Source organism: Etheostoma cragini, chromosome 17 (assembly GCF_013103735.1).
Source record: "Etheostoma cragini isolate CJK2018 chromosome 17, CSU_Ecrag_1.0, whole genome shotgun sequence".
NCBI classification, from domain to species: Eukaryota; Metazoa; Chordata; class Actinopteri; order Perciformes; family Percidae; genus Etheostoma; species Etheostoma cragini.
The window spans coordinates 5,399,291-5,424,519 of NC_048423.1; the positions used below are offsets into that span (position 1 = coordinate 5,399,291).

Genomic DNA, 25,229 nt, shown 5'->3' on the forward strand with positions numbered 1-25,229 from the left:
GAGATGTGTGTCAATATTTACACTGTAACAGATTTGATTAAATGCTGGTTGTAACCATGTACAAAATACATTTATTATTTAAGCATAGTTTACTGTATTAATTGTTTAGTTTAGGTTAAAATGTATCTGCAGTGATTGAGAATGGGCCTCCATCTTTCCCCAGAGGATAAATGGTAATCATTTTGTGATCCTTTAACTTTCCATGTAGCTGCATCATCAGGTCAAAATTTTAAATTGTTAAATACTTTGATTCATGACCAAATACTTGTAGAACTAATGGTGTCACCCTCAGCTGTAGATAGTGATGTTATTATTTAGCTCAAAGCCTAACTTACGAACTGTGCTACAGTGTCAGTTCTTCCCTATATTCTTTAAATACACTTCTATACCTTTAATCATTTGGTCTTTTTTAGCTGTTTTTAATGTCAAAACACATCTCCAAGTGCCTGATTAGGAGGCCATTAAATATTCACAGTGTGGATGGGATAGGGTTAGGGATGTTTGATGTTTTTGAGGATGACTCAAACATAAAATGTGTGCTCATCTCCCCAGAGTGTTTAAGTCTAAAATCTGAGCCTCATTTGCTGCAGATGTGTGTGGATCAAAGATCTTATTTCCATCTCATCTGCTCTTACTATGTTCTGTGTCTCCTCAAATGTGCATTTTTTTTGTCCTTTGCTAGATCTTGTAAACATACAGTGACATACCTGTAGGAATTCTTCATGCATGACAAGAAAGTCAGTGGAGGAATTGTTTTGTCTTTGAAGCAAGTCACATTTCTCCTGACTCAGAGAGAGAGAGAAGAAGAGAAAAGGGACATTCTTCAGCGATATTACATCAAGCACTGGTCTGAAAAGTCTCTGCAGCATCAGGATGTAGTCTCATTAAATTTAGCCTTTCTTTTTTTTCATTTCACAACAAACTCGGGAGTTATATTTAGATCATGCTGGAGCAAGCTGTTACTGAGGGTGGCAGTAACAAGCAAAGTGAGATGAATGTCTCTGCAGCGCGGTTTAATGTGGGCACGGTCGCTTGACCCATCTTTGGGTTTCATTTGTTTTTGAGAGGTACTTTGCATTCGGCCAATTAGACATCAGGCTACATTTATCATTTTTATGCTTTCAGGACACATTTCAATGAGTTTTAATCTACTTCTGCTCTATATTTAATACAGCTTGATTCTGCATTGTAGGTCTCTAGAGATCTTTTAATAACCCGCAGTAGCTGGTCTGCACAGTTTACTTGTCTGCTTCTGATAAATGGCATATTGTTTGGTTCTTAGAAAATATACAGTTCCATTTAGGAGGGAAACATGAAGAAGACGTAAAAAGGTGTGGTCAAAGAAATGGAAGAACAGAACAAAGTACCACACTGTAACCAGGGAATACTTGGCAACTATCGCAATAAGACATTCACACATTTGAGCCTTCATCAGATCAACACTCTTTTAGTGCACGAACGAGCACGCTTGTCCAATGTGCCGCTGCCTATTAAATGTTCAAATTGTTGTTTCCCTTTGTGTCTTCCAGCTTCATGTACGGGGAGCTCACGGACAAGGACACAACGGAAAAAGTGCGACTAACATTCGAGAATTATGAGATGAATTCGTTTGAAATACTAATGTACAAGAAAAACCGTGAGTAGCAATGCCATATTATGTGAGGAAAAGGGAAAAATGGGAAGTCTTCCACTCTCTTGTAATGCAAATGTATTCAGAGCTCCTGTAACGTACAGTTGAGTTTAAAGGCAGCCTAGAACCTTTCTTCCTCTGTAAAAATGTGCTGATTGGTAGAGCCAGAACAAAAAAAAAACTCCCCAGAAAAAGGTAGCAATGTTTGTTTCCTTTCTGCATGCAGGTGTTACAGAAAAACATGGAAAGTTTTGAAAGCCCAGAAAAGAACAGTTTACACCATGCAGTCAAGATTTCTGCTCTATGTGCACTCATTGCCATTTCTTCTAAAAACAAGCAGATGATGCAGCTAAATATATGTATGTTGTTCTTTTTATACTTTCAGGGACGCCTGTTTGGTTTTTTGTGAAGATTGCTCCCATTCGAAATGAACAAGAGAAAGTGGTCCTGTTTCTTTGCACGTTTAGTGACATCACAGCCTTTAAACAGCCAATTGAAGACGATTCTACAAAAGGTTAGAGTCAACCGATTTCATTTATTTCCTTCTCTTAAAAGGATGTCTCTCTGAAGATGCCAATGAAAGTTAATTGTACGCCGGAGTGATTAAATTAGGAAAAATGCAGATACTTCATACTTTAAATGGCCCAAAAAAAACTTTAAAATGTTTTTCAATTGCGCGACGGACATGTGCGATTTAAAGATTTTTAAATTGAGAGGCAGAGGTAACACTAGTCCGCCAGCGATCATGATCAGACCCTTTGCATTGTGCATCTGCTCTGGCAAACATCCACTCAGTCAAAAAAGATGAAGACAGACAAAGTAGAACAACCGTAAGGTTTGGACAATTGCCCAAAATAGGATGTGTAATTAGATTAAAATTTAGATTGTAGTTCTGCATCAACAGGCAGAGCTCCGCTGTGAAGGCTGTTCCATCAGTGAGGACTTTAGCTTTAGCCCTCTATCTTCCATGGGACATGGCCTGCAGGCAACAATACCAAGCATGGGTTTACGTGCTGAGTAGAGAGTGGGGAATGTAGGAAAAGAATCATAAGAAGACAAAAATGCAGTCGCCCAGAAAAGCTTAGGACTCCTCATCAGAAACATAACGATAGCCTTTTGTACAACGTCCAGTAAACCAATGCTCACACTCTGTCTTTCATCTCAAAAAGCAGTGTAAAACTACAACAGCAGAGTTGACTTATTATTGCCTCTTTAACGAATAAATTAGTGGATAAAATCTTTATTACTTATGATTGAAATATGTATGTATATATGTGTGTGTGTATATATGTATATACTGTATACTGTATATATATACAGTATATATACAAACAGTATATGTATATAAAAAGATTATAAAAGTATAGCAAAAAGAAAAAAACTAAACAACAAAAAAAGCCTAGATAACACTAGACCCTCAGGATAGGTAGAAGACTTTAGCTTATCAGGTCCAACAAGATAAATTAAACAGACCATTTTGAACAATACATACATACTACTGTTTTACTTCTACCTTATCAAACAATAATAAAAACATGCACCTTTAACATCTGTGAGGTTTTCACTCTCCTTTTGTTATAATTTACAATGTATTCTTTTTTACTACAAAGCTTTACAGATTGGAGTCCTTAGCAATTGTTTAATACTTTAAAAAAAGTATTTTCAGACCTGATTCTGAGAGGTTTTCCTTTTCACAACTCTCTCAAGTTCTGAAAACATGCTGTAGCCCCAGGAAATATACAGTACCAGAAAAAAAATCTTAACAAAACACCATGTTAAAGATCGTGCATACTGTATGTGTTTCTAATCCTCAGGCTGGGGAAAGTTTGCCCGACTGACTCGAGCTCTGACAAGCAGTAGAGGAGTCTTACAACAGCTGCAGCCCACAGTCCACAAAGGAGAGAATGTCCACAAGCACTCCCGCTTAGCTGAGGTACGGAGGATGCACACTATTTTTATTTCTTATTTAATTCAGTAAAACCCAGTTATGTGTACTAGGGAACAAACTATGTACTGTGAGAATTTTTAAGTCATTTATATCAGGTCAACTTTTATGACTTGCATATGAGCTATAGTTACAGTCAGGCTGCCATAATTTAAACTCCAAGCTACATTATTTTTGGCCTTCTGCTGTTCATGTACATTGATCTGTCTTTTGAGTTTTCCTGACTTGCTGTTTTTCGTCAGGTACTGCAGCTCGGATCAGATATCCTACCTCAATACAAACAGGAGACCCCCAAAACCCCTCCCCACATCATCCTGCACTACTGCCTCTTCAAGACCACATGGGACTGGGTCATCCTCATCCTCACCTTCTACACAGCTATCATGGTGCCCTACAATGTCTCCTTCAAGACGAAGCAGAACAATGTGACGTGGCTGGTGGTGGACAGCATTGTGGACGTCATCTTCCTGGTGGACATTGTTTTGAACTTCCACACCACGTTCGTCGGACCCGCCGGCGAGGTCATCTCAGACCCCAAGCTGATCCGTATGAACTACTTGAAGACCTGGTTTGTTATCGACCTGCTGTCCTGCTTGCCGTACGACGTCATCAACGCCTTCGAGAATGTAGATGAGGTGAGTGCGGTGGTTCTGTGTTTGTTTTGGAGCAATTAGTTGGTCAAAAGAAATCAGAATCAGCAACTATTTTGATAATGTGTAATTCCTTTTTGTCATCTTTCAAGCCTTCATGCCAAATGTCTGCTACTTTCAGCTTTTCAGATGTAGGGATATGCTGCTTCTCTCTATCTTAAGTGGTTGTACACCAAATAGTTTCGGGTTTTGGACTGTTAGTGGGACATAACAAGAAATTAGAATTTATCACTTTCAGCAACTATTTTGATAATTGAGTGGTTGTTTAAAAAAATAAAAGGGCAAACATGACTATTACGTTTTTATACTAGAAATAGTGGATGTTTTAGAGACAAAGCCAGAAACGGACCAAACAACAAAAAGGACGGGCTGCATAAGGTCAAAATCAAATAGTGGTTGCTTTTTACAATTACAATGGAAAAAAAAGATGTATCTTAATGCTAACAAATTAGAAAATTTGTACATGTGTTTTACATGTGCGTTGTTTGTCTTTTTGCCAATGAATTGAGACAGCGTTAAAATTACTCGAGGTGATCCTTTCTAAGGTTATTGGGTATTAGTAAGTTATTAGGTTTCCACACAGGCACAATCATGGCAATAGCGATCAGATCCTGTTCAGGAGGTGGGAATGAGCAACATACTACTGCAATAGGCTTGTTTGTGAATCTATAAATGTTGCACCAAAATAAGGAGTGTTTGTTTTAGAGCTATCACAGAATCTTGAGATAATTGGCACATTTTAATTGGGGAAGAAGCGTTACATTATTAAACCCAGGCGCTCCACAGCCCTCTGCTGTGTCACTGGCCTAAAACCATTAACACCTAATGACAGCTGACAAAGGGACTGAATCATGCTGTGAACTAAGGCATGTTGTGTTACCAAACCAGCATTGTGAGTTTGTCACTTTCAACTCTATCACTTTCTACTCGTACATAACTGTATGAGGTTGTTTTAAGGTTTACTGAAACTCTGTTTTCTTGTACAAAGGGTACATTAAAATAGGTTGTTTATTTGTTGTTCAGGTATGGCATAACCATGCTAACCTAAATTTGTTTCATTGAGGGAGAAGAATACCTTACACAATGCTTACATCATGTTAAAATACTGTATGTCGGCAGATAAAATCTAGTTACCAGACATCGATCTCTAGCTGCGTCTGATTGAAAATATATTTTAGATGCAACCACAGCTTTTGAATCAGGTCCAAATGTTCACACACACATTGATTAAATGGAGCCTCAGGTCCCTGCACTTGCAAGTTTTCATTTCAATAATTCATCATTGTGTGCTTGTGTGTGCCTAAATGTGTCATGTCTCATGTTGTGTGTGCATGTGTTATTACTTAGTAAAATGCTGTGAAAGCATTAAACAACGTGACGCGTCACAGCGAGCAGCACACTGTATGTCGCCTCTCAGGGACTGCCAGCTAGCTCACACGGTACAAGATAATATATAATGATGTGGAACAGCTTTAGAAAAAGAAGCTTGCTGGTTGGCCGCGAGCAATGAGTTATATTTGCAGGACCAGCACTTTAGCCTCTTTCTAGTCTTTCAATGCTTCAGCATCCTAAACGCTGACAAGTTCAAGTGGCCGGAGCAGAAGCGGTCAGGGGTCAGCAGAAGGAGGAAAAACAACAAGCTCTTGTGAATTTAAAAGATGAGGCAGGTGTTATTTGATCTTTTAGTTTTATCAAGAAAAAAGGAAAAAAAGCATTGTCTGTTTAGCTTGTGTTTACAATAATAAAGTTTAATTGCTACAGCACCTTTTACAGACAAAGTCACAAAGGGCTTCACATGATAAACATTTGTAAAAGAATGTTTAGGATCCAACAGAAATTAAGCATTTAAAAAATAGTTAAACAACCACTGAAAAAAATCAATCAAGGATTAAAACATAAAACCCAAAGTTACAAACACGAAGAGAATTTAAAAAAGTGTGTCCTCAGCTGACAATAGAGACTGCAGAATGCAACACAATTGGAAGGTTGTCACCTTTTAAGGTTTAAGCGAGTGGGAAAACCAGTAATCCCTGGTTAGAAGGCCTGAGGGACCTGTTAGTAGTGCACGGATGGAGCAGGTCAGACATATAAACAGGTGCAAAACAAGAACTTTAAATTGGATCCTGAACTTGATTGGAAGCCAATGTACCAAGGATTAGACAGGAGGGATCCTGCATCCTGCTGGACCTGGTCAACAGCCTTGCAGCAGAGTTCTGAACCAGTTGTAGACCGTCCTGGGACGACTTGTTGAGACAGGTGAAAAGGGTGTTGCAGTAATCAAGCCTGGATGATATAAAACCATGAATGATCATCTCAAGCTCAGAATGCTAAGCAACAGCTCTAAGTTTGGCAATGTTTCTTAATTGAAATGAGCGGGTCAGTGATTTGATATGTTCAAAACACATGTCAGATGTCATGTCATATGATCAATGGTTTCCAGAAATTGCAAATTGAAATTGAAATTGCAGCCATGGCATTGTTCAGAATACAAATGTGGTAATTGTAACAAAATAACATGTCACCCAGTCCAACAGTATGGCTCTTAAATGCTTTTTAGCATAGTTTTGGACATTATGTCACAGAATATTAAGCTGTTTCAGGCTTTGACTACATGCAGTGATAGATTTTTTGGGGTTTGGTCTTTTTTTTAATGATAAATTGGTAAAGATAAAAGATTAATCATCAGCTGCATCCAATAAGATATGTTTTCTTATTGTATGAAAAGAGATTAGACATTGTTCTGTCAGGCAGTGGCTTTCGTCCACTGAAGCAAGTCATTCATGTCATTAGTTGAGAAATGATTTATCAGTTATTAAAGCTGTAGTCATTAAAGTCATTTATCGAACATCTAATGGTTCACAAAGCTTTTCAGATGTGAGAATATGACGCTTTTTCTCAGTTTTATGTAATTCTACATTGATCATTTTGGGACTGAAGCATTTTGTCAGTGTCACCTTGGACTCTGGGACATTTAATGAAGTTAATGACAATCAATTAATTTAAAAAAAAGAATTAACAACAGTGAAACTGATTTTTAGTTCAAGCTCTACCCTTTACAGTACTGCGTCATACTTTATACGTGAGGTTCAAGTGTAAATTTAGCCTATGGTAAGATTATGGACACATTGGTGGTAAATTAACATGAAAGATGACTATCCACTTCCAGGATCATCTTCCAGTGTGTCTCTGCAACAACTCAGTGACTCCAATTTGCTCCAAATTGCTTTGAGGCAATCCATGGCAAGGGTAAATGAGAGTGGGTGAACAATCGCCCGTGTTATTAAACCAGGTGCCGAAACATCTTGCTGCTGCCACAGACCCTAACGACTGACATGAATAACTTGGATGGCTATTTTCCCCAAAAGGTTTCCAAGTAGGGAAGGGACGATCATTACCAAGGAATGGCTGTCAAAAATGTTCTCTGCAATCTTAAAGCACCGCCTGTCACATTTCAGTAACTATGACTGATAACCCCAAAACACTAATGATTCACTTTATGTTGCTACAGAAGCTGACAAAGTTAACCAAGCTTTTAGTGCATGCGTTGGTCATACGGCACACACTTTACAAAACCTAAATGAGGTTATTATGTTTCTTTTTATTTGAAGCCTTTATTGAAAATTGATTTTGTCATGTGTTTTATTCATCGCTTACTACTGATCAAGTGTCTCCTCTCTTACTTGTGCTTCGTTTTTGTTTTCTTCTTTTTCATCCGTTCTGTTTGCATGGCCTCCCCTCCCCTTCCTCTTCTGCCTGTATTCATGCATGGGACGTGATGGGAAGAATTGGAACCACCGAGCTGTCACTCAAGTAGGCTTCAGTTTGATTAGAATATGATTATGAACAGTTTTGTGTTGCACACATGCACCCTTGACAAACACATTACATATTCAAGATTCCTTCATTTGTCATTGTGCTTGACACATCCACTAGTCAATAAATAAATCAGTGCAAGACCTGATGGAGAACCTCTCCATCAGCTTTAACAGCAATAGTCACACACTCTCCACATTGTGACATTTATTCTTGCACCAACATTTCAGCTCTGACGCTCGATGAGCGTATGGCAGCAGAAGCATCAATGCGTGAAATAAATGTCACAGAAAGCAAGTGAGACTTTCTGATGCTTTTTTTTTTCTCCTGTTAAAGCTTATCGTTGCTAGGAGATAACATCTATCAGATAATGTTCTACAGTACAATTTGAAAAGGAACAACAGCATCATTAAAGCTGCATGATAGCCGAGTCTTAACGTCAGCAGTAACAAACTGTAAATTTTGACAAATTGACTGTAGCGATATGACAATGAAAATATACGTTAATAGAGTTTTGAACATAGTGTTTTGTGCATTATAAGAACCACCTCTTTCTTTTAGACACCCTGACAGCATCTTTTCTTGAGTTTTCTAATTGGCTAACTTGTCACATTGGGTGTCGGAAGCTGAAATGTATGACTGTTCATTATGATGTTTATCCTTATTGGATATTGTAGAACTCGTTGGCGAACAAAACATAAAATAGTTAACTCAGCATTCTTGCACACCAGCAAGTTTATCATTTTACATTCATAATGTTTTAGAGGCTTGTTTTGCCCTGTTATTCACATTAGGCATATGGACACTAGAGTCTCATCTTGCCCTCTGCAGGAAAGCAAATAAGCTTTTTTTTCCAAAATGATAAACCAGTTCTTTAATCAAATATTTTTCATATCTATTGAGTGATTCACTTTTCTCCCAACTTGTGTTTTCAGAGTTTGCAGCAGAACTCAAAAACACGATTGCACTGATGATTGAATTGTGTTGGAGCTCAGGTCTGTAAAGTGAATTTAGAGAAGCTGAGGTGTCTGGCATGCAGCTAGATCAGATCAAGTGACAGCGAGCACTGCAGTTGTACTCGCATTGCAGACCACAGCACATTAGCAAATCAATTCCCCTCCCATTCGTCTCACACAGACACACACACACACACACACACACAAGCACTGAATACCAGCAGCAAACTGATGGGACTGCAATTGTCTGTTTGAGTGGATGTCAGTTAAGCTGAGTCGACATTTAGCTGCTTGCCAGGCAGGCGGCAGGAACCGCTAAAAGTTGTAAAATTTCATCACATTGCACAGGAATGTTTTAAAAAGCAACTCAGCATGTATTAAATCTTTGAATATTGGGTTTTTCCTCATCTTGTTTGTATATTTTGTTTGCTTTTATCTTTGTATCACATTTACTGTAGGTTCATGGACTTAGTCTTAGTCTTAGTTATTCTTTAAAATGCTTTCAAGTGTTTTGATATATTTTTTGTTTTGTTTATGTAATGTTGAAGTGAGACCCTGAGCAAACACAGCAGTACAGGAGGGAAAAAAGTATTTGATCCCCTGCTGATTTTGTACTTTTGCCGACTGACAAAGAAATGATCAGTCTACAATTTTAATGGTAGATTTATTTGAACAGTGAGAGGCAGAATAACACGAAAATCCAGAAATACGCATGTCAAAAATTTAATAAATTGATTTGCATTTAAATGAGGGCAATACCTTTTTGACCCCCTCTCAATCAGAAAGATTTCTGGCTCCCAGGTGTCTTTTTTACAGGTAACAAGCTGAGATTAGGAGCACACTCTTAAAGGGAGTGCTCCTGATCTCAGCTTGTTACCTGTATAAAAGACACTTGTCCACAGAAGCAATTAATCATATTCCAAACTCTCCACCTTGGCCAAGACCAAAGAGCTCTCCAAGGATGTCAGGGACAGGATTGTAGACTTACCCAAGTCTGGAATGGGCTATAAGAAACTTAGCCAAGCAGCTTTGTGAGAAGGGGACAATTATTCACAAATGGAAGAAACGCAAAAGAACTGTCAATCTCCCTTGGCCTGGTGCTCCACTGGAGTACCAGGGTACTTTGTGTAGTTGCAATGATTATGAGAACAGTGAGGAATTAGCCCAGAACTACACGGGAGGACCTTTGATCTCCGGGCAGCTGGGACCAGAGTCACCAAGAAAACATTTGGTAACACACTACGCCGTGAAGGACTGAAATCCTGCAGTGCCAGCAAGGTCCCCCTGCTCAAGAAAGCACATAAACAGGCCTATCTGAAGTTTGCCAAATGAACACCTGAAGGATTTAAAGGACAATTGGGTGAAAGTGTTGTGGTCAGATGAGACCCAAAATGGAGCTCTTTGGCATCAACTCAACTTGCTGTGTTTGGAGGAGGAGGAATGCTGCCAATGACCCCAAGAACACCATCTCCACCGTCAAACATGGAGGTGGCAACATTATATTTTGGGGGTATTTTTCTGCTAAGGGGACAAGACAACATCACCGCATCAAAGGGACAATGGACGGGGCCATTTACCGTCAAATCTTGGGAAAGAACCTCCTTCCCTCAGGCAGTGCATTGTAAATGTGTCGTGGATGGATATTCCAGCATGACCATGACCCAAAACACATGGCCAAGGCAACAAAAGAGTGGCTCAAAAAGAAGCACATTAGGTCCTGGAGTGGCCGAGCCAGTCTCCAGACCTTAATCCCATAGTAAATCTGTGAAGGGAGCTGAAGGTTTAAGTTGCCAAACGTCAGCCTTGAAACCTTATGACTTGGAGAAGATCTGCAAAGAGGAGTGGGACAGAATCCCTCCTGAGATGTGTGCAAACCTGGTGGCCAACTACAAGAAACGTCTGACCTCTGTGATTGCCACCAAGGGTTTCACCACCAAGTACTAAGTCATGTTTTGCAGAGGGGTCAAATACATATATTTCCTTCCTTAAAATGAAAATCAAATTATAACATTTTGGACATCTGTTTTTCTGGATTTTATTTTATTCTGTCTCTCACTGTTCAAATAAATCTACAATTAAAATTTTAGATTGATCTTTTCTTTTTTTTTCTTTGTCAGTGGGCCAATGTACAAAATCAGCAAGGGATCAAATGCCTTTTTCCCTCACTGCACATCAGACTTTATGTCCGCAGTGGGTTTCATTGCTTATTTTGTTGGATAGAAAAGATCATTTAGTATGAATGCAGATTGAGGCAGATTATTGTGAATTAAGTCACTTTATACTCCTTGAGGTTTGTTAAATCTGAATTTTGTTTGGTTTAAATCCAATACAAATAAGGAAATAGCAAAACCAAATACTGCATATCATATTGTGAACTATGTATAAGTTCTCACCCAGTATTACTTTATACAAAGCCATCAGAGTTTGGACAGTGGAGGCCTAAAGGTTAGAGAAGCAAGCTTGTGACTGAGAGGTCATCGGTTATCATATATATATATTTATATATATATAAAACTAGGTAGGGATACTGAAGGCACTGTGCTTGTCCCTCCCTCATTGCCACCACTGAGGTGCCCTTGAGCAAGGCCCTTAACCCGAATAGTTCCAGTGGAGCTGCTCAGTGGCCAGTAGATCAGACTGTGGTTAAACTGGGCAGCTTCCAGGTATAATGTGTAACATGTGTAACGTAACGTGTGCATGTGATCAGGGCGGTCCTGCAGAAGAGAGGCTTCTTCTCAGTTAACCGTTACTGAACAAATAAAGGTTAAAAAAAGTTAACTTTATCCAGCTTGCACTTTGTAAATCCCAACTGATGACAAATACTGTACTTATATGAACACTTTTACTTTTATAAATGTCCTTATAACTGCATACAACTACATTAGTGTATTATAAAACTATGTGTTAAATGTTAATATAGTCGTGAGGGAACTCAAAGTTAAATGTTACTGTGAATTATTCTTGGATTTATTAATATATTTTCAGGTGTTTGGTAACATTCTGCTTTACGTTTTATTCTTTTTGTTGTATAAATATTGCTTCCAATGTCTGCCTCTTTTTCTGTCTCTCTCCTCGTTCACTTCTGTTTTAGGGGATCAGCAGTCTGTTCAGCTCACTTAAGGTGGTCCGGCTTCTCCGTCTGGGTCGGGTTGCCCGTAAACTGGATCACTACATTGAGTACGGGGCTGCTGTACTGGTCCTGCTGGTGTGTGTTTTTGGACTGGCCGCTCATTGGCTGGCCTGCATTTGGTATGTTCATGGTATTTTTTTAATCAATTCATTCTAAATTTTTACTTGGTAGTTTTCATCAAACAATATAACATAAAATATGGACTTTCAAATACATAATATATAGTTATATATAACATAATATATATATATATATATATATATATATATATATATATATATATATATATATATATATATATATATATATATATATATATATATACAGTATGTAACATAACATATAACATAATATATACATAACATAACCTAATATATAGACTTTCAAATGTACATTTTTACAGTTGTCAAACAGAGACTAAAAACAGACAAAAATGCAATGTTGAGGTTACCGTATTTGCTTATAAATTACATAACACATTCTGAAAAACTGCTGTCATCACTGTGATACATTAACAGCCAAGTCAATTTATATAATGAGGCCATTGATTGAGCTAATTAATGCATTAATTAGCAGCTATGTTTTGTCAACATACTTGTTTTCACGCATCAAAACAGTATGTTTTTAATACCTTAAAGCCAGAAAGATTTGTAGCAGTTTCTAGAGAATTCGTTTTTCACTCATTAGCATGTAAATTTATGGCGCAGGCCTCCAAAGTCTAATCAGATCATCTACTCTTCAGGGGGCAAGTGTGGTGGAAGCATTGAGTTTCCAATATGTGTTGATTTCTTATGTTTATGGGAATCTTTAAATACAAACACACTCACACAGATACCACCATGACAACTTAATGTCCTGCCTACATAAAAACAGAGAGAATGTGTTTGATAGTTGGTGAACACCAATTTTCCCTTTGCAGGTTTGTGTTGTGTTGTACTTCCAACAACAAAAAATAACCATTAGAAGGCTTCTTCAAGTAAAATATTCTTAACTACAACATCATGTCCATCTAAAAGATTTCAAACAATGTCAATATGCAAGATTTCATATTAGTTCATTCTCATGGTTAGCAAACTAGGAGTCTGGAGGCTCTAACCAATATAATAAACACTTTTTATTTGCCCAGACAGTATAATCAAACGTGAGTAATTGTTTGTGTTTATTTGTTTCACTCACACAATTGCAAATCACATTGAAGAAATATAAAACACATGGGAAGGTGTGGTAGAAACCTGGAATGGCTTGTATTAGAAAGCACATTTAAAGGAAATACCTAAAGTAAAATGTAATTTTTTACATAAAATAAGTGTAGAATGATATTTAATAATTGAAGCTGGTGCTGCTCCCAAAATAGTCACACTCTGAGCAACAGCATTCAGTTGGGAAATGTTAAACCATCATGTGAACTAATAGTAATGAAATGCAATCTCTAATACATAACTGATGATTCATTTCTTCACCACTTCTGGCTCTCCAGGTTCAGCATCGGTGATTATGAGGTTATCGATGAAGAAACAAACATTGTGCGCATGGACAGCTGGCTCTACATCCTGGCTGAGACGGCAGGCACGCCGTACCGCTTCAACGCCAGTTTAGGCAAGTGGGAGGGCGGGCCCAACAAAGACTCTGTCTACATCACTTCCTTGTACTTCACCATGACCAGCCTGACGAGCATCGGCTTCGGCAACATTGCCCCTACGACAGACTGTGAGAAAATCTTTGCGGTGGCCATGATGATGATTGGATGTGAGTGGAGACGTTTTATCTTTCATCCAGTGTAGCAGATACATGATACATGAGACGTTAAATATGCTCTTTAAAGCCACAATCCACTGAGGTAGACGGATAAATGAATTATGAATAGAGCATACAAAGTTCAGAAAATAGAACTTTACAGATAATTAGCTAAGCAATATTTCTAACTCTCCTTTGACTCAGAATATGCTACTCAGGTTGGATATGATTTAGTGCCAGAACTATGGTAGCATCTACAGTAGCATTGGCATTGTGATGCCTTCACTGCCTACTAGTTACTACTCGGTATGTTAGAACAAAACATTAAATTTTCAAGGCTCAAAGCACAGCCCCGTGTGGGGCACAATTGTGGTTCACAAATGTCTAAATGTCAAATGGTATACTATAGGAAAATATACTAAATTTCACATGGGAGATTGGAAATTTCATGTTTACGTTCTAAAAATTGTGTTCAATAATGACGTGTGTGGAATATATTTGTGACTTTTCACATTTCTTTCAAGTGTGGGGAGGTGAATGTCAATGTGGCATTTTGATGTGCACATCTGTTGACAATGATGGTTCCATCAAGTCATTTTTAGTTGACTTGAGTCAACTTAACATTTGTCATATCCAAGAAATGAAGACAAAGATAAAACAAGCTTGCCACTGACAGTTACTTTTTTTGAAATCCTCCTTTATTAATTCTTTACTGGATGAAATGATAAACAATACTAACAACAAAAGGCCAGTGGAAGCAAACAGAACAGTATTAAAAAAATAGAAGCTTTGAGAGCTTTTTTGACTAAGTAGCGCAAGCAAGTTCCAGGCTGGTTAGCATGTTAATAATTAGCCCGGCAGCTACTGTAGTTTACCAAGTGGCCCTGCAAGTAGCCCATATGTCACCAAGCTTCTACAACCAGATGTTTTTAAAATATGCACGGATAAATTTCTGTGTCACTTCTGGTGTGACTGAGGTGTACAGCTACGTTGATCTCCCTCATGCCACATCTGGCATGGTTTTTGAGGCAATTTTATGTAGCTATTTTGTGAATGTAGGTATTTTTTTGCGTCTGACACACAGGTAGCATTCTTATTCTCAGACCAGATTAACAGTTTCTACTGTAAATATTGAGTAACTATACTATAAGTGCTAAAACTAAAGTATACCAATAACAGTATAACACTGTATGTGACATTCATATAATGTCAAATAAAGAAAGCTGTAATGATTTCAAATTGTTATCTAGCCTTCACCAGTTTCCTTTTCAGTCTCATCAACACTGCTGTCAACTCCAGTCTACAGTGACATTGTAAAAGCTGTAGTTCTGTTATTCTTGCTTACATTAGACTCATTACCTCAGTCTTCTGTGCGGAAATGTTGAGATTTTCTGGAGCTTGATGCATCACTCACACAAGTGTTCACTCTTTCTGTAATCTCTCAGAGAAGCAATCAAAACTATGAACTGTGAAAAATAATAATGAGTTTAGTGGAGCATTTTCACGAATTACGTGGCTTGCTGGCAGTTTTTCTGTAGTTTGTATATGGTTTTGGTAAAATGAAACATATGAGTCATAGATCTGAACAAAACAGCCATCAAATGCATCAAATCTGCTTTACCAACACAGAACCAGATGGATTTGCTGTAGGCATATGACTGCATTATAATTCAATTAAGATTCCTGCCCCCACAAACTTACAGTACATCTAATCTGATAGGAAGGAGGCATATTTTCACAGATCGCCCTTCTTTCTGTATATAAATATTAAACATTTATAAGGTGCCTTTTCTTGTGTGGCTCACAATACAGTGTACAGCGTGGTGCCATTGTGTGTGACTCCAAGCCGAAAGCAACACCTTGAAGCAATAATTGACCGTCAGATACATTTTGCACAGTGCCCCCTCCGATCCCTCTGTACTTCTAGTGTACTTTTCTCAGCTTCAATCTCAACCATGAGATGAGAGGATGATTGCTTCCACCCTCCCCCACTACCTCTTTACCTTTTTGATGCTCAGGTTTATGCATACACTCTTGGGAAAATGAGCAAAACTCATCTGGAGAATTGTCTACATTTTTCATTGTGCAATACACATCTGAATATCTAAACAACCAGACAGCCTCAGGTGGATTCAGTTGTAGATGCAATCTACCGTAGTCCATTGCTGTTCTCTATGAAATATGGATGCTCTAAAACTGTTCTATTTTTACCACTAGCACTGGATCGGTGCTGGCAGTGACGAGGGCTTTTGGGGGGTGGCGTGGGGTAGGGGGGGGACTATACATATTTCCTGTTTCTATAGCAACTGTTGGCTTGGGGATTGACTTTCTGACAACTGTTTTATAACTAACGTCAAACAAGCCAGCTGTTGGATGGCGAGCAACACTGCAACGAAGTTGTGTACGTCAGCAAGTACAGAGCTATGTTGGGGACGAACCAAAGCACCACTCCACAGGGACAGATTGAGTTTCCTTTATTTAGGCATTTTCTGCGTATCAGAGAAGTGAGTGTTGCCATCTCCCAAGCTCAAGGAAGCACTCATCCCAAAACTTTGGCTACTTCAAAAGGAGATGACTGTCAAGATGTAATAGATTAGTAGATTTACTTGGCTCAGACCTTTTTGCAAAACCTTTCTTGGTCTGTTAACATGTTGATTTTGATGCCTGCAATTGTGTTACAAACAAGAGCATATTCTTTGTGTTTAGGTGATAAAGAATATTATGCCATGCTGCAGGGCTTGATAGCATGGCTGTACAAGTGAGCAATGGTGACGAAAGTATGGAAGTTGTGGTTATCCTCGCCCTTGAGGACTTTTGAGCACTTTTTAATTAGTATTATTCCCTATGCAGTTGTGGACAACATTTTGATTGTGTGCCGTGAAATAAACAAACCGACAAATACATGTACAGGTTACTGTCATCATCTGAGAATAATTGAAATGCGTGGCTGGCATGTTTCCCCTGTCCCTTCTAGCAGGTCTAATTAGGGCAACCCATTGCCAAGAGAACACTGCAGACTCAGAGCAGACATCTGATAGCTTTGATCCACATGCACGCCAGCTGTTTCAACAGTTCAACCAGCTCAAAGAAGCACTGCTGTGCTCTTTCTTTAATTCTTCTATCACAAGACAAGTTAAGAAAAATAGCCTTATTTAGTGTGTAACTGCATTGGGGTGGATGCTTACACACAATCACAATACAAAGCTTTAGTTAAAGTTTTTCCCTTTTGACAAGAGTATTGTGAATTGTGTTTCGAGGCAATGATTAGTAGTAGTTGTTCATTCCCCATGTGATTGATCAAAGTGAATTTATATAATGGCCACCAGTGTTGCAAAGTTTTGGAGATGTTTATGTCCTCATAAACCCAATTTGAAGATCCTTATGAAACTAGATTTGTGGATTTGTTTTGTGTTTTTAAACCACTTCTTTATGTACTCGTTAACCAAGTTTGTGAGTTTTTTGTTCTTGTAGACCTGTTTTTGTAATTGTCATTTTGAATCTTGATTTAAAGATTTTCATGTTTATTCTTTATATTTACTGCTGTATTATGATACCCTAAAGTCAAGATTAGAAGTCAAGATAGTCACTCCAAAACCTAACCTTAACTAAAAAATCAGATAGATGAAGAATTTCAAACAGAAAAAGACAGCCCATAATCCAGAAAGGAAACTAACAAAGACTGAATATCTGGGACGCTGTCAGCTTGGCTGCGGCGAAGAGTTTGTCTCTGCTTCTCCAGTGTATTCATGTCCGCCTGATAACCTTTATGGTCAAAAAAGTCAAGATAATCACTCTGCCGTGTTCACTTTCTCCTCAGAAACTCCTAACTTTAACTACCAAATCAGACAGCTGAAGAATTTCAAACAGAAAAAAGCCTTAAATCCCGAAAGGAAACAAGTAAAGATTGTGAATAAATGGGGTGGAGTGGGGTATCCAGGGCATTTTTACTGGGGTAGCCAAGAAGGGGCACAAAGCTAGTGTGGGGGGGCCATGGCATAGCAAAGTTTAGTCCGTACATGTAAGCAGCCAACCACGGTTCGAATCCCATTCCTTTGGTGCATATTACATCCCCCCCATCCCCTGTTATGGTTAGGAATATAGGAATATATTAAATGACATGTATCATGCTCATTTTCAGGTTCATACATTTCATTTGTATCAAACGTGTTAACATGATTTCCTTTTGAAACAAATACATTGTTTTTCTCATACTGTGTGAAATGCTCCGTTTTAGCACCTGTCTCTTTAAACCGGTCGATGTTAGATCAAATCTAATAGACATGTTGATGTCACAGTACATGCTTTGTGGCCCACACGTATTTTTTGCCTTATTCTGCATCAGATTGGCTTACCCTATTATTCTTACCTTAACCCTAACCAATCCCATTTCTGCCTCAACCTAACTACGTCGAAAACATCTAGTAGATCTGATCTAGCATTTACACTTTAAGCCCCCCTCCCGAAAAGCCCAGTCTTCTCTGATTGGCTTGCTAGAAAAACATGGTGCACCACAGTTCTCAAGCAATGGGTGAAGATTGTAATGAGCTTGCATGCATTTGCATTTACACCGATTTATTTTAGCTCATAATTTACCTTTCCTTATGAAGTTGAGCCCATACAAGCCATTAAAAACTTGGTGGATATCTATAACTTGCATCAAAATTTAAAAAAAATCCCTTTTATTCCCTGTATTACCCCAGCTCTTCTTTACGCCACCATCTTCGGTAATGTGACAACAATCTTCCAGCAAATGTACGCCAACACTAATCGTTACCACGAGATGATTAACAGCGTCCGGGACTTCCTCAAACTCTACCAGGTGCCCAAGGGCTTGAGTGAAAGAGTTATGGATTACATTGCCTCCACCTGGTCCATGTCACGGGGTATAGACACTGAAAAGGTACGTCGGACCGTCTGTCAAGGCATTTGATTACTGGTAGTTTCCTTGTAATCCTGCTATTTATTATCCTTCTTAAGACTGGAAAGCATGATGCACAATTTTGACTTAATGTGTTGATTACAAGATTGTTAATAATGTATACAAATGCAGCATCATTTGTTTGATATAAATAGTTTATAAATAAAATGATATTGTATATTATAGAAGTCCCATATCTTTTTCTGATGTTGGCTGCAGAACCAAAAAATAAAAATAAAAATATACAGTATATATATATTTATATACATTTTATTTTTTTGTAAATTGGTTTTGTAAAAACTGTCATACAGTTATTTTGTGGCACAGTTACACCAGCCATCCCAATGAAAGCAGATGATGCTGAAATGAGTGTGGAAATTTAGCATTAAAAGCTGGCAGCAGATAGATTGAACTGGTGCTGCTCTGATTGTTTCGAAGCCAGAAAGCATTCATAACGCTGACCCATTTAAATCCACCTGTCCAAAAATCCAATCATGGAAAAAGTTTCTAAATAAGGGCAGAGATTTTGTCACTTGGAAATATGTATTCAAATTCAAAATGTGATATTTTGTTTGTTCTCTTTACTGTATATGTTAGGCTTGCACTGCATCTATGTATTATTTACTTGTCTGCTTCAGGCCACACTACATGGTCTAAAAATGGCCCATAATCCCTCTCTGCTTGACATTCATCTTCAAAGAGATTTGTTTTAAAAGCAGAGCCCTGTGACCGCCTGGCATCCTGTTGATTAGGTGTGCTTGAACAACATGCTACCATTGAGTCGGGATGCACCAAATCCAGATTTTTTGGGTTCGGACGAATACCAAATCCACGGATTAAGATTCCAAATCCAAAACCGAATACCTACTCCCATTAACACAATAAACACATTAATGAAGTAAACAACGTCCACAGCAGTGGATTTTTCTGTACCTGCAGTTGCTGCATATTGGCTGCTGTCTGTAGATTCCTTCATTCACAACTCGTATTCTTTCGGATGTTTCATACGCAAATGTGTTAACAGCGGCGATGTTGTGTATGGTTTAGGGTCCTTACCATCATGAGACAAATTGGCATTGCAAATTGAACTTGTAGCTCGACTTGAATCGTGAATTCTTTTGAGTTTTTTTTTAAGATCTCTGAACATTTATATTTTGTCCTCCTCATTGCTGTAGGGTTCAACTGACTTTTAGTTTCAGACTAATAGTTTTGTTGCAAAATTCCCAAAATTCCCAAGCCTTTTCCAGATGTATAAATATCTATGCTCAAGTCACCTAAATTGCAGAAGTAGAAGCCACTGTACACCCACCTACCACTGTCACGCTGTATCCAGTTCAAAAGATCTATGCAAAACATGTTTTGCTTTAACAACTTTCATGATGTAAACCAATAGGAGCAGAGGGCACTTTTCTTTGCAAAAAAGGAATGAGGTTATATTTAATATCAGTGAACATTAAATCATTTACTCTGTGGTTAGGAGCATTATACCAAATGAACCACACCCATAAGTGTGTCTTCACCCTCTGCACTCTATATAAGCAGTCCAGAGTCCACCGTAATCGATGAGGGAGGATAAATTGTTCCACATGCATTTTAATACATAAAACCATGTTTACATATACTGTATGTAAACATCGGTTCTTGGTGCTGTCAAGTGGAATAGCGATGTCCATTGCTGGCACCTTAGCAATCACCCATATCTACGTCACACAACGTATAGTATGCCAGTCAAGTCATGGCAACAGTTTATGACTCTTATCCCCTAATGTTGTAGAGTCTGATCAGCTTAAGACTTTCTACTAACTCTAAAGTATATTTCATTAATGTCTGATGATTAGTCATCATACAGCTTTTCTCTTTACTCTTGTTTCTTCCCAGGTGTTGCAGATCTGTCCAAAGGACATGAGAGCAGATATTTGTGTTCATCTTAACCGGAAGGTTTTTAAAGAGCACCCGGCTTTCCGGCTGGCCAGCGATGGGTGCCTCAGAGCGTTGGCCATGGAGTTTCAGACCATCCACTGTGCCCCCGGCGACTTGATCTACCACGCCGGTGAAAGTGTGGACAGCCTCTGTTTTGTGGTGTCTGGATCACTGGAGGTCATTCAGGACGACGAGGTGGTGGCCATTTTAGGTGAGTTTCAAACACATTTGTAACCATTTCCAATGCACATCTGTCTTTTCACCAAACTAGGCTAAGCCTTTTTGAAATTATTATTAATGCAATTCACCACTTATGTTTATTTAATAAACGAGGCGGTCAAGGCTTACCATTCCAACCAATGACAGACCTGCCCCAGATCTAATCAACTTTTTCTAAACATAAAGTTATGGATTTCTTAAGCTTCTAAGATCTAAGATGCAGAAAACACTGTCAGTGATGATGACGGTGGAAAAACATTTCAGCTAAACTGGCCTCCAGCACTGTTCTAACAAAACGGATTTGCATCGATGAATTGCAACAATATATTCCTTTTACTTAAAATTCTCTTTTATCCACTTTACAAGCTGTTTCCGACTGCAGTGAAAATAGATGCTTGGGGATGCTGAGTCATGAATCCAGGATTTGAACAATAACTTGTTTGTCACAGATCCCTCTTAGTAACATTTTGAATAGTCTGGATTATATATATTTGGACACATACTGCAGACCAGAGACCTGTGGGCGTAAAATGAGTCCCTTCTTGACCGGAATAGAGTTTAATTTTGGTGCTGTCCGACTCTATGCAGTACTCTTACCTGTAGTAACCCATGTCTAACACATATTGAACAGGAAAGAACCAGGCCTGACTACCTGAATTACTGACTACCTTGACATTTCTGATATTAGTAAGCCCCGTTTTTCTTCCATTGCACCTTGATGTGATCTAACAATGTGATTGTGACTACCTCTTTACTTATCGAGATACAGAAGAAATAATTATTTCCTTGCTTGTGCTGGCTCGGTTAAATCCCTGCAGAGTATGTCCAATTTACATCCTCATCGTTTTAATTTGTCAGATAATTGATTTAGTGAATAATGGAATGCTTGCTCTGGCATGCCCAATGTGGGCTGTTTATCGTCAATAACCGGCTATCGGTTCCTCTTTGCAACGATCAATATACTGTCAGGCTAATACCATCGGCCGGATGGAGACTGTAATGGAGCCTGAAGTGATGAACAAGTTACTACTATTACCCAGGTTTTCATTCGCCTGATGGCACTGTAAAACCGAACAACATGTAAAATACAAGACACACTAGCTTATTTTATCATCAGATTGGTGCTGTTTGACTACTCATTTCCAGACTGCTCTACATGCAAGAGATCTAAATGTTATTAGCCTAAATATTTAAACTAATTTGGAAGCAAGAGATAGTTTTATTAATGCTGTTGCAACTTGGTCTTTTTTAATAAGCTCCATTGTATAAAGCTTTTCACCCTGCAGTTCAAAGAAGTAATCAGATGTTTTCAGTCTTGTGAAATTGCACTTTGGTTACTATGAGCCATGACACTTCATGGCTCATAGTTATAGTTATAATGGTCAAGGTGAGCTTTTCAAACATATGGAACGAGAGGGTTCGGTATATGGTGGTTGATCACTCTTTATGATAATAGACAGCAGGATGGAGACAAATGACTTTCTCAAGTGGTACTTTACTGAACACACACACAACAACAACACTTCCTTGTCTGGACCTTCCCCGTGACTCGACTAACCAATCAGAAGCGAGAACTTAGACTGAGGTAAAAAGCTCTGAATGCGCTGCAAAAATAACAGCATGTTTAGCACTTATAAATAGTTAAGTTTCTTAAATGATCTAATACGCTTTTTGTCTAAATTAATAAGCTATAATTAATAGCTTTTGTAGTAGTTAATAAAGGATGTTAATGCTTTGTAAGTCTGTCATAAACCAAAAACAGAACGTTCAGGTCGACAGCTTGTAAAACCCACTATTACTTAGTTTCTTTAGTCAGTTCTTTCAGCTCTTTATTTAGCCTTTAGTAGCACTATACAGTATAAAGTTTTCATAAATTGTATTTATTTGTTATCTACAAAATGTTGTATAGTTGTATGAAAATACCCTCTCAACCGGCGAGTTGCCTTAAGAATGGCAAATGGGATTTTTTCAAAAACTGGCTACCCAAAACGTGTTCTAATAAATGCCGAATAACTCATTCATAGTTAGTAAATGATTTATCAACCATAATTAAAGCCATTACAACTTCCAAACAATTTATATAACACGCCTTATAAAAAAGTAGTACTGAATTAACAGGTTATTTATTTCTCTATTTCTTTACATTCTGGAAGAATTACCTGGTTTGAATTGTGTCCTCTTTCCGAAGGTAAGGGAGATGTGTTTGGGGATGTTTTCTGGAAAGAAGTCACTCTCGCTCAAGCCTGCGCCAACGTCCGAGCTCTGACCTACTGCGACCTCCACGTCATTAAACGTGACGCCCTGCAGAAGGTGCTGGAGTTCTACACAGCGTTTTCCAATCACTTCTCAAGAAATCTGCTGCTTACTTACAACCTGCGAAAGAGGGTGAGTGACTCTTTAAAGAGCACCTAAAAACTAAAAAGTTACAGTTCACTCAGTTCAGATTTGGGCTTTACAATGTATTTTCAATGTCTGAAAACTATACCTTTCTCGTTTCCACAGCTGTATACATAAATCATTTTTTCAAACTGAGTACATTCGAGTTTTACACAATATATCTGTTAAGAACGCAGCATAATTTGTCAATATGTGTAGACATGTCCATTACCGTGTTTCTTAGAAATTGGAAAGAAAAAACTCCTTTTGACCTTTTACTACGTCTCTGGTCAGGCCAATCTGCAATCGTGCTCCTTATGAGGTCATAAGGGCCACGGTTACTTCCCCTTTCTTTATTTTGATCGCCCAGAGAATTTGGCCCACCCATGAGAGAGAGACATCATCATGGAGTTTAACCCTAACCCTAACCCTGGTGGTACAGCTAGCCTAGTTCTGTCTAAACTTACAAAATCCACCTACCAGCAACTCTAAAGAGAGATATGAGAGAAAAATCTATCTTATCATCTAACTTTTGTCAACAATGCCCAAAATTTTAGCTTTTTTTTTGGCTGAAACATTCCACACGCAAATCCTTTAGAAAAAGGTACATTTTCTAGATGTTATTATTAATATAGACGTGCAAGCTCATCTAAACAACATAGGCTACACTGCAAACGACAACACAGTTCCATTAACAGCCACCACATGTTAAAGCCACTCTTACATCCTTCATTCAAAACTGAACAGCTGCGATCAACAACTCAAGTGGGGCTACCAATCCTTACCTCATTCATGACAAGCTAAGCCTGCCCAAAAGAGTGCATGTAAGCTTAAATTGCCTGCATATGAAGAGGCAATCTCATCTGCTGCATTGAACTCACTATTCACCAGGGTCCCATACTTTCTGAATTTACTGTATACAGGAGGGAAATCCAGAGAGCGATTTAATAAGGAGCCAAGCTCTCTTCAAATGGAGCTTGGGAGGTTGTGTTTTTACTTTGGGAATTCAGCAAAAAAATGTTCCACATTTGAGCAGCTTAAAGTTAACCTAACCCTAACAATACTTTTTTAATAATGATGAGTGCTTTTGTGTTTATTGCCTTTTAGCATTATGCCCCGGAATGACATTCTAGTAGATGATAAAACTATTATAAATTGATCTTAGGTTGGTTTTGTTTTGTCAATCTACGATTTCTAAGAAAAAGAATGAACTTCTTGCATAGCAACCATGCATTTTTGTTAAAAACAAAATAAAACAAAAACCTAGAACATAAAAATCAGTCTATTGCCCCATTTCCACTGCTTGGTACGGAGTGGCTCTATTCAACTTACTCTTTTTTGGTTTTCCATTGACAAAAGGTGTGGATAGTAGCTGGTACCTGGTACTGTTTTTAATAACACCTTGGTCTAAGGTTCCAAGCAAGCTGAACCAATGCTAGAGGGTGGACTTAAAACACTGCAGACCACTAATTGCACAGAGTATCATCACTATAATCATAATGGACACGGGACATTCTGCACAAACCTGCCATTTACAATTAACCAAGCTACTGCAATTTCTTTAACTAACCCCAGATTGGAAAAAAAAGGCCCGCAAAACTATGCCATACAACTGACAAGGTGGATATGTTCCTCCGGTTGGATTCAGCAAGTGCCGCATTTAGGATTATATCACGGCAGATTCACACGGCGTTGCTGCTGTATATGCAGTGTAAAAAAAAATTAGAGAAAAGGACCTGGTTTCAAAATTGAGCTTGAGTTAAGTCGAGCCAAACCATGGAGTGGAAATGAGGCATAACAGTGTGTCAACACCCACTGAAGCCAGAAGCATGATATAAACTTCCCCTCCGTGTTGTGGGAATAACTTGTTTAAAGGTGACATTAACAAAGCACACACACACACATTTTGAAAGATTGTGTCACAAACTATAATATCAG

At 38.4% G+C, this 25,229-nt stretch overlaps 1 protein-coding gene across 2 annotated transcripts in view; it reads left to right on the forward strand.

Annotated features, from left to right (window-relative positions):
- kcnh1a (potassium voltage-gated channel, subfamily H (eag-related), member 1a) overlaps positions 1–25,229 on the forward strand; it is a 36,247-nt gene that overhangs the window by 7,446 nt on the left and 3,572 nt on the right. For both annotated transcript variants that reach the window (XM_034897577.1, XM_034897578.1), the window contains 9 exons: positions 1,530–1,636; positions 2,016–2,144; positions 3,445–3,563; positions 3,818–4,210; positions 12,086–12,243; positions 13,602–13,870; positions 18,559–18,758; positions 20,655–20,907; positions 23,104–23,300. In XM_034897577.1, the coding sequence (XP_034753468.1) occupies positions 1,530–1,636; positions 2,016–2,144; positions 3,445–3,563; positions 3,818–4,210; positions 12,086–12,243; positions 13,602–13,870; positions 18,559–18,758; positions 20,655–20,907; positions 23,104–23,300 (1,825 nt within the window). The remainder of the gene's footprint in view (positions 1–1,529; positions 1,637–2,015; positions 2,145–3,444; positions 3,564–3,817; positions 4,211–12,085; positions 12,244–13,601; positions 13,871–18,558; positions 18,759–20,654; positions 20,908–23,103; positions 23,301–25,229) is intronic.